The 17,121-nt window shown below is 49.4% G+C and overlaps 2 protein-coding genes across 4 annotated transcripts in view; one reads left to right on the top strand and one right to left on the bottom strand.

Annotated features, from left to right (window-relative positions):
- The window catches only part of S100A1 (S100 calcium binding protein A1), a 47,925-nt gene that overhangs the window by 8,787 nt on the left and 22,017 nt on the right, over positions 1–17,121 (bottom strand). Inside the window, exon 2 of the mRNA XM_063946711.1 lies at positions 1,685–1,771. The gene's annotated coding sequence lies outside the window, so the exon portion shown is untranslated. The remainder of the gene's footprint in view (positions 1–1,684; positions 1,772–17,121) is intronic.
- S100A13 (S100 calcium binding protein A13) lies at positions 262–9,148 on the top strand. Of its 3 annotated transcripts, none has more exons than XM_063946709.1 (3): positions 262–373; positions 7,751–7,906; positions 8,900–9,148. In XM_063946709.1, exons 2-3 carry the CDS (start codon positions 7,757–7,759, stop codon positions 9,032–9,034), a joined length of 285 nt encoding a protein of 94 aa, XP_063802779.1. In that variant the 5' UTR covers positions 262–373; positions 7,751–7,756; the 3' UTR covers positions 9,035–9,148. The 3 variants fall into 3 exon arrangements, with proteins under 3 accessions (XP_063802779.1, XP_063802778.1, XP_063802780.1); XM_063946708.1 differs by lacking the exon at positions 262–373 and adding an exon at positions 4,348–4,452; XM_063946710.1 differs by lacking the exon at positions 262–373 and adding an exon at positions 4,356–4,432.

The following is a 17,121-nucleotide window of genomic DNA, read 5'->3' on the forward strand; positions in this document are numbered from 1 at the left end:
GTCACAGGCAGCGCTTTGTGCTAGTGAGGCGTACCCTCGCCTTCGTCTTAGTCACCTGCACCTGAGCACAATACCTTTTGTTGCTGGTGAGTGAATAATTCATATTTAATCTAATGTACATTGTCTGCTGCATAATTAAAGGACACCAATACCCTTCTATACAGTGCACAGTGAGGGGCTGGCTCAGTGGTGCCCTCTGCTGCCACTACCCTGCATTGCACTGAGCTCCTGGAAAATCCCAGCAGCCAGCAATGAGTAAGGTTCCTGTTCCAGCTGAATGAAGAGGCTGCACTCAGTGCCTCACCCTCCCACAGAGACTCCCACATCCTGTTTCCAGCAGGCTGGGATGTGTGGTGCATGAGCCCCCACTGGTGTAAGTACAGGAATGTGCAGAGAAGCTGATTGTATGCCTAGAGATCCTCCCTATTTACTAACCCTGAATTCTCCTAACACGCATGACTTATCCGTGTCCCCTGTACCATGCACTCTGTATGACCGCTATCCTGCAGCTGTTTGCATACTTGCAGTGCGTGTACTATATAATGTATAATAACTCATATTATTGCGGTTACCTGGGCTTGTTTCATTAATGTGAGCACCTTTCCCAGCCCAGGTGACTGCAGTAGGGGGAGGGGCAGGTGTGTGGGTCTGCATTGTAGGTGTGGCCGGGTATACCTGAGGGCGCTTCCTGGACACTTAGCATGCCCCCCTCCCCGCACGTAGTAATACTACACTATGCTACTCTGGCTGTTGTGAGGTCAGCGTCCTCCCTCTGTTATAGCATTAACCCTTACCTGTACACTGCATCACTGCGGCCCTCCTGCGGCTATTCACTTACACATACAGACGTGTCCTCGTACATTACTGCAGCAGCCGCGCCACACAGCATATTTGGGCGCAATGTCCCGTGTGACTCTGCTACTGCTGGGCTTCTTTATTATTATTATTTTTTTTTTTGCATCTTGTTACCCGAATTGCGTCTTATTAATTTAATATGCGACACTTGTATATATGTGTGGGTCTGAATCTGTGTAGGAAGTGCTACGATGCAACGCCACAGATTTTTCTCGTGACAACTTGCGTTGTGCTTCACGTACAGACTGAGACGCACACAGATATACAAGCGTCGCACATCACATTAATCAGCGCAGTCTCCTGCGCCGCTACGTCACATTCTGGGTAAAAAGATGCTCTGTTGGTAGTAAGGGGCCTAATCGGTGGCATATCTCTAATGGGTGCAAGGTGTGCGGTGCGCAAGGGGCCCCTGGATCCACGGAGGGTCCACACTGCACGCCCTGCACCCATTTCGTGAACATTTACCCATCCAGAGTCCCGCCTCAGTGGCAGCAGCGCTGCACAAGTCGCCGTGAAAATAGTGCGGTGGCCATTTTCATGGCATGTGCAGTAGGAAAATCACTGGGAAAATGGCCGCCGTGCCATATTCTCAGAGTCCTGCGCATACCCACTAGTTTCTGGCCACATGACCAAGTCTTGTGATTGTCACTGCTGCTTGTAGACTGGTGAATGATACATATATGCTTAAATAGTAACAATGGCAGCAGTTCCCAAAGTTCCTAGGATTGCGGCGCCCATGTCTTGTCGCTTTTCTTACGACACCCCTAAGCCGCACGTTCCCTACTGAGATACTCTGCAAGAGTGACGAAAGTGGGAAAATTGCGCTTACCAGCATCCTTAGGGTCAGTTACGTGGTGGTGGTCACGATTGCGTTCCTGTTCGCCCACGTCCCGGCAGCTACTAGCGCTGGTTTGGCCTATCACACGCAGCAGAGGGGAGGGAATAAAAGGGAGAAATGTCAGATCAGGGGGCAGAAGGTGTGGTGCACGTGGACAGATGGGATGGGGGTACACAGAAGATATACACAAAAAGGGGGAGACAGAGAGACAGGTGCACATACAGAGAGACTAACACAAAGGTGGTGACAGACACACAGAGGGTGGGCAGAGACACAGTATGGGACAGACATCTAGTGGGGGGATACAGAAGACATACGTACACAAAAAGGGAGAGACAGGTGCACATACAGAGAGACTAACACAAAGGTGGTGACAGACACACAGAGGGTGGGCAGAGACACAGTATGGGACAGACATCTAGTGGGGGGATACAGAAGACATACGTACACAAAAAGGGAGAGACAGGTGCACATACACAGACTAACACAAAGGTGGTGACAGACACACAGAGGGTGGACAGAGACACAGTATTGGACAGACATCTAGTGGGGGGATACAGAAGACATACGTACACAAAAAGGGAGAGACAGGTGCACATACACAGACTAACACAAAGGTGAAGACAGACACACAGAGGGTGGGCAGAGACACAGTATTGGACAGACATCTAGTGGGGGGATACAGAAGACATACGTACACAAAAAGGGAGAGACAGGTGCACATACAGAGAGACTAACACAAAGGTGAAGACAGACACACAGAGGGTGGGCAGAGACACAGTATGGGACAGACATCTAGTGGGGGGATACAGAAGACATACGTACACAAAAAGGGAGAGACAGGTGCACATACACAGACTAACACAAAGGTGGTGACAGACACACAGAGGGAGGGCAGAGGCACAGTATTGGACAGACATCTAGTGGGGGGATACAGAAGACATACGTACACAAAAAGGGAGAGACAGGTGCACATACAGAGAGACTAACACAAAGGTGAAGACAGACACACAGAGGGTGGGCAGAGACACAGTATGGGACAGACATCTAGTGGGGGGATACAGAAGACATACGTACACAAAAAGGGAGAGACAGGTGCACATACACAGACTAACACAAAGGTGGTGACAGACACACAGAGGGTGGGCAGAGACACAGTATGGGACAGACATCTAGTGGGGGGATACAGAAGACATACGTACACAAAAAGGGAGAGACAGGTGCACATACAGAGAGACTAACACAAAGGTGAAGACAGACACACAGAGGGTGGGCAGAGACACAGTATGGGACAGACATCTAGTGGGGGGATACAGAAGACATACGTACACAAAAAGGGAGAGACAGGTGCACATACACAGACTAACACAAAGGTGGTGACAGACACACAGAGGGTGGGCAGAGACACAGTATTGGACAGACATCTAGTGGGGGGATACAGAAGACATACGTACACAAAAAGGGAGAGACAGGTGCACATACACAGACTAACACAAAGATGGCGACAGACACACAGAGGGTGGGCAGAGACACAGTATTGGACAGACATCTAGTGGGGGGATACAGAAGACATACGTACACAAAAAGGGAGAGACAGGTGCACATACACAGACTAACACAAAGATGGCGACAGACACACAGAGGGTGGGCAGAGACACAGTATGGGACAGACATCTAGTGGGGGGATACAGAAGACATACGTACACAAAAAGGGAGAGACAGGTGCACATACAGAGAGACTAACACAAAGGTGGTGACAGACACACAGAGGGTGGGCAGAGACACAGTATGGGACAGACATCTAGTGGGGGGATACAGAAGACATACGTACACAAAAAGGGAGAGACAGGTGCACATACAGAGAGACTAACACAAAGGTGGTGACAGACACACAGAGGGTGGGCAGAGACACAGTATGGGACAGACATCTAGTGGGGGGATACAGAAGACATACGTACACAAAAAGGGAGAGACAGGTGCACATACACACACTAACACAAAGGTGGCGACAGACACACAGAGGGTGGGCAGAGACAGTATTGGACAGACATCTAGTGGGGGGATACCCAGCATTATTTTGTGGTCTGCTTTATGCTGCCAGGAGCCCGGGGCTGTGTGGACGATGCCATGCAGAGGAGAAGGGGATGGGGAAAGGAACGTGTAAATGGCTGTGTGCTGCCTCTCTATGGCTAAAGGCAATGCATGACCCAGCCTACAAAGATTCCACCCATGTGCGGCACCCCAGAGCGTGCTCCAGGGCATAAGTAGAAAAGTGTGAGGGGCCTATGGACACCACCATGACCCTACACTATGGCTAACAATGGGTGACGGATGACATGGAGGATTGTTATTATGTGAAGGCCTATTTGGTATTAGGGCCTGGTGCTGCATGTCTCAGGACTATAGCTGGCCACAGGCACCTTCGCCCACCTAATATTCTTCTTCCCTGGGAAATATTTCTACATGATATTCTGTGGCTGGAATGCACAGGGTGACTGATGTGCTCTATAGATGTCAGCGTCATAGTACAGTGAGCAGTGAATGAGAGCCAGTGAGGCACTGTCATGTCTGAGGGGCGAGTGCTGGCTGCAGTAATTAGGGCGGGCCGGCCAGTTACAGCAGAACACTGGGGGGCTGTGTGGGTGCCAGGACTTGTGGGTGTGGTGGTCTCTGTACACAGCTGCTTCTGTGGCTCCAGAGGGATCAGCCTGAGCACAGCAGTCGGGGCGGCAGATCCATGTGAGCCAGTGTGCGAGCGGGTAATTCCTCCTCCTGTCATCTCTACTCTGTGTCTGGTCACTGTTACTCTCCGGTCACTATTACTGTCTCTGCTCACTGTTACTCTGTGTCTGCTCACTGTTACTCTGTGTCTGCTCACTGTTACTCTCTGGTCACTATTACTGTCTCTGCTCACTGTTACTCTGTGTCTGCTCACTGTTACTCTCTGGTCACTATTACTGTCTCTGCTCACTGTTACTCTGTGTCTGCTCACTGTTACTCTGTGTCTGCTCACTGTTACTCTCTGGTCACTATTACTGTTACTCTGTGTCTGCTCACTGTTACTCTCCGGTCACTATTACTGTCTCTGCTCACTGTTACTCTGTGTCTGCTCACTGTTACTCTGTGTCTGCTCACTGTTACTCTCCGGTCACTATTACTGTCTCTGCTCACTGTTACTCTGTGTCTGCTCACTGTTACTCTGTGTCTGCTCACTGTTACTCTCCGGTCACTATTACTGTCTCTGCTCACTGTTACTCTGTGTCTGCTCACTGTTACTCTCCGGTCACTATTACTGTCTCTGCTCACTGTTACTCTGTGTCTGCTCACTGTTACTCTGTGTCTGCTCACTGTTACTCTCTGGTCACTATTACTGTTACTCTGTGTCTGCTCACTGTTACTCTCCGGTCACTATTACTGTCTCTGCTCACTGTTACTCTGTGTCTGCTCACTGTTACTCTCCGGTCACTATTACTGTCTCTGCTCACTGTTACTCTCCGGTCACTATTACTGTCTCTGCTCACTGTTACTCTGTGTCTGCTCACTGTTACTCTGTGTCTGCTCACTGTTACTCTCTGGTCACTATTACTGTTACTCTGTGTCTGCTCACTGTTACTCTCCGGTCACTATTACTGTCTCTGCTCACTGTTACTCTGTGTCTGCTCACTGTTACTCTCCGGTCACTATTACTGTCTCTGCTCACTGTTACTCTGTGTCTGCTCACTGTTACTCTCCAGGCACTATTACTGTGTCTGCTCATTGTTACTTTGAGTCTGCTCACTGTTACTCTGTGTCTGCTCACTGTTACTCTCTGGTCACTGTGGCTGTCTCTGCTCACTGTTATTCTGTGTCTATTCACTGTTACTCTGTGTCTGCTCACTGTTACTCTCTGGTCACTATTACTGTCTCTGCTCACTGTTACTCTGTCTGCTCACTGTTACTCTCTGGTCACTGTTGCTGTCTCTGCTCACTGTTACTCTGTGTCTGCTCACTGTTACTCTGTGTCTGCTAACTGTTACTCTCCGGTCACTATTACTGTCTCTGCTCATTGTTACTTTGTGTCTGCTCACTGTTACTCTGTGTCTGCTCACTGTTACTCTCCAGTCACTATTACTGTCTCTGCTCACTGTTACTCTGTGTCTGCTCACTGTTACTCTGTCTGCTCACTGTTACTCTCTGGTCACTATTACTGTCTCTGCTCACTGTTACTCTGTGTCTGCTCACTGTTACTCTCCGGTCACTATTACTGCCTCTGCTCACTGTTACTCTGTGTCTGCTCACTGTTACTCTCCGGTCACTATTACTGACTCTGCTCACTGTTACTCTGTGTCTGCTTACTGTTACTCTGTTGTCTCTATTACTGTCTCTGCTCACTGTTACTCTGTGTCTGCTCACTGTTATTCTGTGTCTGCTCACTGTTACTCTCTGGTCACTATTACTGTTACTCTGTGTCTGCTCACTGTTACTCTCCGGTCACTATTACTGTCTCTGCTCACTGTTACTCTGTGTCTGCTCACTATTACTCTCCGGTCACTATTACTGTCTCTGCTCACTGTTACTCTGTGTCTGTTTACTGTTACTCTGACTCTGCAACTGTCTGGTCACTATTACTCTCTGTGCTCACTGTTACTCTCTGCTCACTATTACTGTCTCTGATCACTATTACTCTGGGGTCTGCGCGCTGTAACTCTGCTCACTATTACTGTCTCTGATCACTGTTACTGTCTCTGCTCACTGGTACTATCTCTGCTCACTATTACTCTCTTCTCCCTGTTACTCTCTGCACTCTATTACTGTCTCTGCTCACTGTTACACTCTGTTCACTGTTACTGTCTCTGCTCAATATTACTGTATTTGCTCACTGTTAATCTCTGCTCACTATTACTGTCTCTGCTCACTGTTACTCTGTCTGCTCACTATTACTGTCTCTTCTCCATGTTACCCGCTGCTCACTATTACTGTCTCTGCTCACTGTTACTCTGTGTCTGCTCACTATTACTGTCTCTGCGCACTATAACTCTGCACTCTATTACTGTCTCTTCTCCCTGTTACTCTCTGCTCACTATTACTGTCTCTGCTCACTGTTACTCTGTGTCTGCTCACTGTTACTGTCTCTGCTCACTATTAATTTGTGTCTATTCACTATTACAGTGTCTGCTCACTGTTACTCTGTTCACTGTTACTCTGTTTGCTCACTATTACTGCCTCTGCTAATTGTTACACTCTGCTCACTATTACTGTCTCTGCTTACTGTTACTGTCTGCTCACTGTTAATATGTGTCTGTTCACTATTACTGTCTCTGCTCACTATTACACTCTGCTCATTCTTACAGTCTCTCTGCTCACCATTACTCTCTCTGCTCACTATTACTGTCTCTGTTCACTGTAACTCTCTGCTCACTATAACTGTCAGTTCACTGTTACTGTGTCCACTCACTATTACTGTCTCTGCTCACTGTTACTCTCTGCTCACTATTATTGTCTCTGCTCAGTGTTAATCTGTGTCTGTTCACTAGTACTGTCTATGCTTACTGTTACCCTGTCTCTGCTCGCTGTTACCGTCTCTGCTCATTGTACCTTTCTGTCTATGCTCACTGTTTCTCTGTGTCTGCTCACTATTAGTCTATGCTCATCCTTACGATGTCTCTTTGCTCACCATTACTCTCTCTGCACACTATTACTGTATCTCGGCCACATTACTCTCTCTGCTCACCGTTACTCTCTGTTCACTTTTATGGTATCACTTTGTTCACTGTTACTCTGTTCTCCTGATTACTGTCTGCTCACCATTACTCTATTCTCACTCTTACGGTGTCTCTGCTCACCAATTGACTCTCTCTGCTCATTATAACTTAACCCTTCTGACCCCGCTCCATACGAGTTCATTAACCCTTCTCGCCCTGCTTTCCTCTCCCCTTCGCTGTTCCACTCTCTCCTAGCTTTCTGTGTGTCTTCCTCGCCTGTCTCTTTACCGATCACATAGACACAGGAACTCAGCAGGGTCTCGCCGGTTACTGTAGGTGTCTGTCCATACTCTGATTGCTCCCCCCATCCCCACAGGTCAATATGGCGGCTGCGCAGACTGAGGTGGAACGAGCCATTGTGACGGTGGTGAAGTGTTTCTTTGATCATGCATGCGAGGAGGGCAAGAAAGAGACTCTGAGTGTGGGGGAATTCAGCAAGCTGGTCTCCACAGAGCTCCCACACCTGATGAAGGTGAGTCATCATCATCATTTATGTATATGGCGGCACAGATACCGTGGAGCCGTACAGCCAAAGTACAAGAGCACAATACAGGGTAAACTAAACAAAGACGTGACAGGGACAAGAGATAGATCAGGCCCTGTGCATGGGAGCTTACAATCCATGGGAGAGGAGGAAGTGAGAGACAGAATAGAAGAGGAGGAAGCGAATGGCAGGGCTGGCAGAGGGGACTGTTAGGCCAGTAAGAAGAGGTGGGTTCTGACCCATCGTTTGAAAACTTTATGATTGAGGGATAGTCTGCTGGGACTGGAGGTGGAGGCAGCGCAGGAGAAGTCCTGGAGCTGGGAATGTGAGGAGTAATAAGATGCGACCTCACCAGGCAAGTGATTAAGGGGAGAGGAAGCCACTAAGGGAAAGGTTACAATAGTGGAAGTGGGAGAAGATAAGTGAGTGGACCAGGGAATAAGTTGCATTCTAGTGGGGAAGGTGTAGTCTGGGACTGGAGGTGGAGGCAGCACAGGGGAAGTCCTGGAGCTGGGAATGTGAGAAGTAATAAGATGCGACCTCACCAGGCAAGTGGTTAAGGGGAGTGGAAGCCAGTAAGGGAAAGGTTACAATAGTGGAAGTGGGAGAAGATAAGTGAGTGGACCAGGGAATAAGTTGCATTCTAGTGGGGAAGGTGTAGTCTGGGACTGGAGGTGGAGGCAGCGCAGGAGAAGTCCTGGAGCTGGGAATGTGAGAAGTAATAAGATGCGACCTCACCAGGCAAGTGGTTAAGGGGAGTGGAAGCCAGTAAGGGAAAGGTTACAATAGTGGAAGTGGGAGAAGATAAGTGAGTAGACCAGAGAATAAGTTGCATTCTAGTGAGGAAGGTGAAGTCTGGGACAGTCCCTGGAGATTACTATCGCCACCTTGGGGCAGGGCTGTGAACAGCATGGTGCATTATTTTCCTGTCCTGTCTGTCACATGTCCCTGGGATTTCTGACCAGTCTTTCCATCCCATAGGAAGTGTCCATAGAGGAGAAGATGAAAGAACTAGACATCAACCAGGATAATGAGTTGAAGTTTAATGAGTATTGGAGGCTAATTGGAGAGATGGCCAAGGGAGTTAAGAAAGAGGTCAAGGCCAAGAAGAAGTGACCCCGCCGTGGCCCAAAGAGGTCGACACATGACTCTCACTGTGGCCCTAAGAGGGCGACACAATTCATTTGGAAGAAAGTGATGTAATAATAAAGAGCCACCTCTTGTGCCTGACCATGTCCTTATTTGTATTATTACATGTGATAATATGGTTCCTATAGGAAATTAACGCTGGCCCGGTGTTCCCAGGTAAGACTGCACATGCACAGGTGGCAAGGGGGTAACTCCCCCCCTGTCCCCCGGTCCCCACCAAAAAAGGGGGCTCGGAGCTGTGTAATATTTGTAAATACTGGATGTCCTGCAAATGAATGAGCGTGGCTTCCTTCTCTGTATTATACCCAGCTATAATCAGCATGTAGTGGTGCCACTTACCAGCGCATGATGCAGCCTGCAATGATTAGCGCGTTGTACTATGCTACTGTATGCCATGTTGTAATGCACCACTGTACGCCATGCTGTACTACACCACTGTATGCCATGTTGTACTACATCACTGTATGCCATGTTGTACTACACCACTGTATGCCATGTTGTACTACACCACTGTACGCCATGTTGTACTATGCAACTGTATGCCATGTTGTACTACACCACTGTACGCCATGTTGTACTACGCAACTGTATGCCATGTTGTACTACACCACTGTACGCCATGTTGTACTACGCAACTGTATGCCATGTTGTACTACACCACTGTACGCCATGTTGTACTACACCACTGTATGCCATGTTGTACTACACCACTGTATGCCATGTTGTACTACACCACTGTATGCCATGTTGTACTACGCAACTGTATGCCATGTTGTACTACACCACTGTACGCCATGTTGTACTACGCCACCCCATGCCATGTTGTACTACGCAACTATACGCCATGTTGTACTATACCACTGTATGCCACGTTGTACTGCACCTCTGTACTCCATGCTGTACTACACCACTGTACGCCATGTTGTACTATGCCACTGTATACCATGTTGTACTACACCACTGTATGCCATGTTGTACTACGCCACAGTATGCCATGTTGTACTGTGCTACTGCATGCCACATATTATGATGCCACTGTATGCTACATTGTATTACGCCATTGTATGCCATGTTGTGCTACGCCACTGTATGTCATGTTGTACTACACCACTGTATGCCACATATTACACTACTGTACACCATGTTGTACTACACCACTGTATGTCACGTTGTACTACACCACTGTATGTCACGTTGTACTACACCACTGTATGCCACATATTACACTACTGTACGCCACTGAGCATGATGAGCTTCCCACGGCCTCAGTGACCAGCATATTACACCCCAGTAATCCCAATAACAGCGCTGCCGCACACTTCCGGAGGGGACTGACAATTCTATCCAACATAGCAAAAAAAGGATATATTTGTTTAAAGTGCGCTATAAATGTTATAAAGGCAGCCGTCACATATCCCAAAAGGGAACACCTTATCCCTAAATGTTAGAGCTGCCAGAAGAATAGATGAATATGTGCAAAAAGGCGCCTAAATAACAAAGATGAATAATATGTTTATGGATAAAAACATATATCTTTATTTATCACAATTAAGAGAAAAATACCATAAAAATAACAATAACAATAAAAAATACCATATAAAACAAAGTGTATACTATTGCACTGTCCCAAAATGTTTCTCACCCTCTTTTGGATTTGCGGTGGGCCGCTAAATCGCCCAGTGTGCTTTCACATCGCACACTGACCCGGTTCGACACGGCAATATGCCGTGTCGGTACCGGGTTATTTGTGCGATGTGAAAGGGGTATAAGAGGTCGGTGACACCGGCCCAGTTTCTACATTCTGGAGTTTCTTGCCAATAGCTCTGTATTTTATATACCAGAATCACCCAGACACACGTCCACATTACAGCAAGCCGGAGGCTGTCCTCCCCCGAGCATCACTAACGTCACATGGTGAGAACACGCTATGGAGGACACACAACATATTGTGGGAATTTCACCAGTGACGCAGACTTCTGGCAGCTTCTCAACACGCCGCATACGCCCATTCTTCATCAGGGAGCGCTTCCATGTCTTCCTCCCATTTGGGTCTTAATTTTACAAAACCATGTTGTGGAATTACACATCCCAGCGTGAACTGCTAGTTTTTGCATGACCCTACTGTGGCAGGACATGCTGGGATGTGTAGTTCTACAACAGCAGTAGGGCTGCTTCTTGAATGCCCCTGGTCTACATAATGAAACTTCTAGTCTTTGCTGCCCTCATGTGGTTATTACAGGGTTCTACACCCTCAGCCTTTACCCCTGTCACTCAAGTCTGACCTCTGTAAATCAGATATACCCCCCTCCCCCCAGGCCCTGTAGAGAGGTCAGAGGTTGCCGTGTCCCCATCAGAAGACTGGCCTATACCAATAACCGCAGTGTAGTGCCTGGGACACAATGGGGCAAATGCATCAATGCTAGGAGAGTGACCAACCAATCAGCTCCTAACTGCCATTTTTCAAACCCAGCCTGTAACATGACACAAAGGAGCTGATTAGCTGGTACTTTATCTCTCTCCCAGCATTGATGCATATGCCCCAATGTCCGGTTAATTCCAAATATCCAGAAGCAATTTTGTAATACCTGTCCTGGCTGGGGCATAGTGTCAGAACCAATCCCTATTGACTCTTGGGGGTTGCATTTACTGAAGTTGTATCAATTCCATATCGATGAAAATCAATCTTAACCGATGTTGGGTTTCAGGGGCTGAAACACACATTTACTAACAGGTGATTTTTTAATAGTATTTTTTAAATGTTAGTAAAAGTGTGTTTTAGCGCTGTTAGACTCTGTGGGCAGTCCCGCATTATTCATGGCACCGCGGCCCAGTGACATCATCAGGATTGTACGTGTGCAGTGTATCCCATCACCATGGTTACGTGGAGCGCTGAGTGATCAGTAGATTCTGTGGATCATGTAAGGAGGCGCCAGTTGGGCAGCTGAGCCCTTCAGAGTCTGATTTCACCCTTTGGCCTGTGCTGGTGATATTCTGCTGTAATCTAATTTATTCTGTTATATTGTATTCTGAGAAAGACTGCTGCATTCTTGTCTGGAAGCAGAGACGTTTTTTTGCGGCGTGCAAGGTCCCCCGCTGCGGCACTTTTGGTGGCTTCTGGCGCTCTCCCTCCTCTATTATTACTACTCTGCTTGGGGGCGGAGTTTCACTTAATATTTGCATTGTGACGTCACGATGCAAACGCGTAATTACACGAAACTCCGCCCCCGAGCGGAGTACTAATGATGGGGAGGAGGGGGAGCGCCAGGACTCCAGAGCAACTGGCGGGTGGGAGGAGGAGGAGGGAGATGCTAGAGGACGCTGTAAACACCCCTGACAACGAGCGCTAGTCAGTCCTGCAACTGGGATTACACAGCCCTGGCAACTGGCATTACACACAGCCCTGGCAATGATCATGACACCCGTCACAGAGCATGAAACCCCTGGTAACCAGCATGGATCCCAGAGCATGAAACCCCTGGCAACCAGCGTGGATCCCAGAGCATGAAACCCCTGGCAACCAGCATGGATCCCAGAGCATGAAACCCCTGGCAACCAGCATGGATCCCAGAGCATGAAACCCCTGGCAACCAGCATGGATCCCAGAGCACGAAACCCCTGGCAACCAGCATGGAACCCAGAGCGTGAAACCCCTGGCAACCAGCATGGATCCCAGAGCATGAAACCCCTGGCAACCAGCATGGATCCCAGAGCATGAAACCCCTGGCAACCAGCATGGATCCCAGAGCATGAAACCCCTGGCAACCAGCATGGATCCCAGAGCATGAAACCCCTGGCAACCAGCATGGATCCCAGAGCATGAAACCCCTGGCAACCAGCATGGATCCCAGAGCATGAAACCCCTGGCAACCAGTATGACACCCAGCGCGTGAAACCCTTGGCAACGAGCAGGTAATTTAAAAGTAATTAGACGCTTTACTGTAGGGCATAATGTATGACGGGCATTGCGGTGTGTGGCATAATACGGTGCAGGGGGCATTACTGTGGGGCCTAATATGGTTGAATTTATTTTCCCCTGTGGTGGCCGAGGTCTGTTGGTGCAGGGTCAAAAACTGGGGTGTAAGGTCGTCTTTTCAGGTGAGACCACCCCCATTCCAGCGAGACCACGCCCATTTTAGCGAGGCCATGCCTCCTTGCCGAGAGCATCATGCAAATTTTTTTTCTTTTATATTTAGGGGGGGGGGGGGGGGGCATTTTAAATCTCGCACTGGGAGCCAAATTGGCTAGAACAGCCCTGTCTGGAGCATGGCTCATAGGCTTCTATCCTGTTTCAAGTTTGGAACTATACTATATGGAGAAAAGTATAAAAATGTTAATGACTGAATTCAGGTTGCCGCAGGCGTATAACATCAAGCACCTAGCCGTGCCGTCTCCATGTGTGATACAGAATGGGTGGTTGTGAAGAGCTCAGTGACTTCCAGCGCGGCGCTGTGATAGGACGCCACCTTTATAATAAGACGGTTCATGACATTTCCTCCCTGCTGGATATTACACGGTCACCTGTGATATTATTAGACAGTGAAGTGTTTAGGAACAGCAGCAACTCAGCCTCGAAGCAGAAGACCACGTAAAATCACAGAGCAGGGTCAATGACTGCTAAGCACATGGTGCGTAAAAGTCGCCAACGCTCCGCTTTTTCCATAGCTGAAGAATTCCGACCTTCCGCTGGCATTAATGTGAGCACAAAAACTGTGCGGCCGGCGGGAGCTTAATTAATGAGATGGGTTTCCATGGCCGAGCAGCTGCATGCCAGCCTCACATCACCAAGTCCAATGCCAAGCGTCAGATGGAGCGGTGTAAAGCACACCGACACTGGACTGTGGAGCAGTGGGAACGTGTTCTGTGGAGTGGTATAAAGCACACCGACACTGGACTGTGGAGCAGTGGACACGTGTTCTGTGGAGTGGTGTAAAGCACACCGACACTGGACTGTGGAGCAGTGGACACGTGTTCTGTGGAGTGGTGTAAAGCACACAGACACTGGACTGTGGAGCAGTGGACACGTGTTCTGTGGAGTGGTGTAATGCACACCGACACTGGACTGTGGAGCAGTGGACACGTGTTCTGTGGAGCGGTGTAAAGCACACAGACACTGGACTGTGGAGCAGTGGGAACGTGTTCTGTGGAGTGGTGTAAAGCACACCGACACTGGACTGTGGAGCAGTGGACACGTGTTCTGTGGAGTGGTGTAAAGCACACCGACACTGGACTGTGGAGCAGTGGACACGTGTTCTGTGGAGTGGTGTAAAGCACACAGACACTGGACTGTGGAGCAGTGGGAACGTGTTCTGTGGAGTGGTGTAAAGCACACCGACACTGGACTGTGGAGCAGTGGACACGTGTTCTGTGGAGAGGTGTAAAGCACACCGACACTGGACTGTGGAGCAGTGGACATGTGTTCTGTGGAGAGGTGTATAGCACACCGACACTGGACTGTGGAGCAGTGGACACGTGTTCTGTGGAGAGGTGTAAAGCACACCGACACTGGACTGTGGAGCAGTGGACACGTGTTCTGTGGAGTAGTGTAAAGCACGCCGACACTGGACTGTGGAGCAGTGGACAGGTGTTCTGTGGAGAGGTGTAAAGCACACAGACACTGGACTGTGGAGCAGTGGGACACGTGTTCTGTGGAGTGGTGTAAAGCACACCGACACTGGACTGTGGAGCAGTGGACACGTGTTCTGTAGAGTGGTGTAAAGCACACAGACACTGGACTGTGGAGCAGTGGGAACGTCTTCTGTGGAGAGGTGTAAAGCACACAGACACTGGATTGTAGAGCAGTGGGACACGTGTTCTGTGGAGAGGTGTAAAGCACGCCGACACTGGACTGTGGAGCAGTGGACACGTGTTCTGTGGAGAGGTGTAAAGCACGCCGACACTGGACTGTGGAGCAGTGGACACGTGTTCTGTGGAGAGGTGTAAAGCACGCTGACACTGGACTGTGGAGCAGTGGACACGTGTTCTGTGGAGAGGTGTAAAGCACACAGACACTGGACTGTGGAGCAGTGGACACGTGTTCTGTGGAGTGGTGTAAAGCACACTGACACTGGACTGTGGAGCAGTGGACACGTGTTCTGTGGAGTGGTGTAAAGCACACAGACACTGGACTGTGGAGTAGTGAACACGTGTTCTGTGGAGAGGTGTAAAGCACACTGACACTGGACTGTGGAGCAGTGGGAACGTGTTCTGTGGAGAGGTGTAAAGCACACCGACACTGGACTGTGGAGCAGTGGACACGTGTTCTGTGGAGCGGTGTAAAGCACACCGACACTGGACTGTGGAGTAGTGAACACGTGTTCTGTGGAGAGGTTTAAAGCACGCTGACACTGGACTGTGGAGCAGTGGGAACGTGTTCTGTGGAGAGGTGTAAAGCACACCGACACTGGACTGTGGAGCAGTGGACACGTGTTCTGTGGAGCGGTGTAAAGCACACCGACACTGGACTGTGGAGTAGTGGACACGTGTTCTGTGGAGAGGTGTAAAGCACACAGACACTGGACTGTGGAGCAGTAGACACGTGTTCTGTGGAGAGGTGTAAAGCACACCGACACTGGACTGTGGAGCAGTGGACACGTGTTCTGTGGAGCGGTGTAAAGCACACCGACACTGGACTGTGGAGTAGTGAACACGTGTTCTGTGGAGAGGTTTAAAGCACGCTGACACTGGACTGTGGAGCAGTGGGAACGTGTTCTGTGGAGAGGTGTAAAGCACACCGACACTGGACTGTGGAGCAGTGGACACGTGTTCTGTGGAGCGGTGTAAAGCACACCGACACTGGACTGTGGAGTAGTGGACACGTGTTCTGTGGAGAGGTGTAAAGCACACAGACACTGGACTGTGGAGCAGTAGACACGTGTTCTGTGGATTGGTGTAAAGCACACCGACACTGGACTGTGGAGCAGTGGACACGTGTTCTGTGGAGCGGTGTAAAGCACACCGACACTGGACTGTGGAGCAGTGGACACGTGTTCTGTGGAGTGGTGTAAAGCACACCGACACTGGACTGTGGAGCAGTGGACACGTGTTCTGTGGAGAGGTGTAAAGCACACCGACACTGGACTGTGGAGCAGTGGACACGTGTTCTGTGGAGTGGTGTAAAGCACACCTACACTGGACTGTGGAGCAGTGGGAATGTGTTCTGTGGAGAGGTGTAAAGCACACCTACACTGGACTGTGGAGCAGTGGGAACGTGTTCTGTAGAGTGGTGTAAAGCACACATTGGACTGTGGAGCAGTGGACACGTGTTCTGTGGAGTGGTGTAAAGCACACCGACACTGGACTGTGGAGCAGTGGACACGTGTTCTGTGGAGTGGTGTAAAGCACACCTACACTGGACTGTGGAGCAGTGGGAATGTGTTCTGTGGAGAGGTGTAAAGCACACAGACACTGGATTGTGGAGCAGTGGGAACGTGTTCTGTGGAGAGGTATAAAGCACACCTACACTGGACTGTGGAGCAGTGGACACGTGTTCTGTGGAGAGGTATAAAGCACACCTACACTGGACTGTGGAACAGTGGGAATGTGTTCCGTGGAGAGGTGTAAAGCACACAGACACTGGATTGTGGAGCAGTGGGAACGTGTTCTGTGGAGAGGTATAAAGCACACCTACACTGGACAGGGGAGCAGTGGACACGTGTTCTGTGGAGAGGTGTAAAGCACACAGACACTGGATTGTGGAGCAGTGGGAACGTGTTCTGTGGAGAGGTATAAAGCACACCTACACTGGACTGTGGAGCAGTGGACACGTGTTCTGTGGAGAGGTATAAAGCACACCTACACTGGACTGTGGAACAGTGGGAATGTGTTCTGTGGAGAGGTGTAAAGCACACAGACACTGGATTGTGGAGCAGTGGGAACGTGTTCTGTGGAGAGGTGTAAAGCACACCTACACTGGACTGTGGAGCAGTAGACACGTGTTTTGTGGAGAGGTATAAAGCACACCTACACTGGACTGTGGAGCAGTGGACATGTGTTCTGTGGAGAGGTGTAAAGCACACAGACACTGGACTGTGGAGCAGTGGACACGTGTTCTGTGG

Source organism: Pseudophryne corroboree, chromosome 12 (genome assembly GCF_028390025.1).
Source record: "Pseudophryne corroboree isolate aPseCor3 chromosome 12, aPseCor3.hap2, whole genome shotgun sequence".
NCBI classification, from domain to species: Eukaryota; Metazoa; Chordata; class Amphibia; order Anura; family Myobatrachidae; genus Pseudophryne; species Pseudophryne corroboree.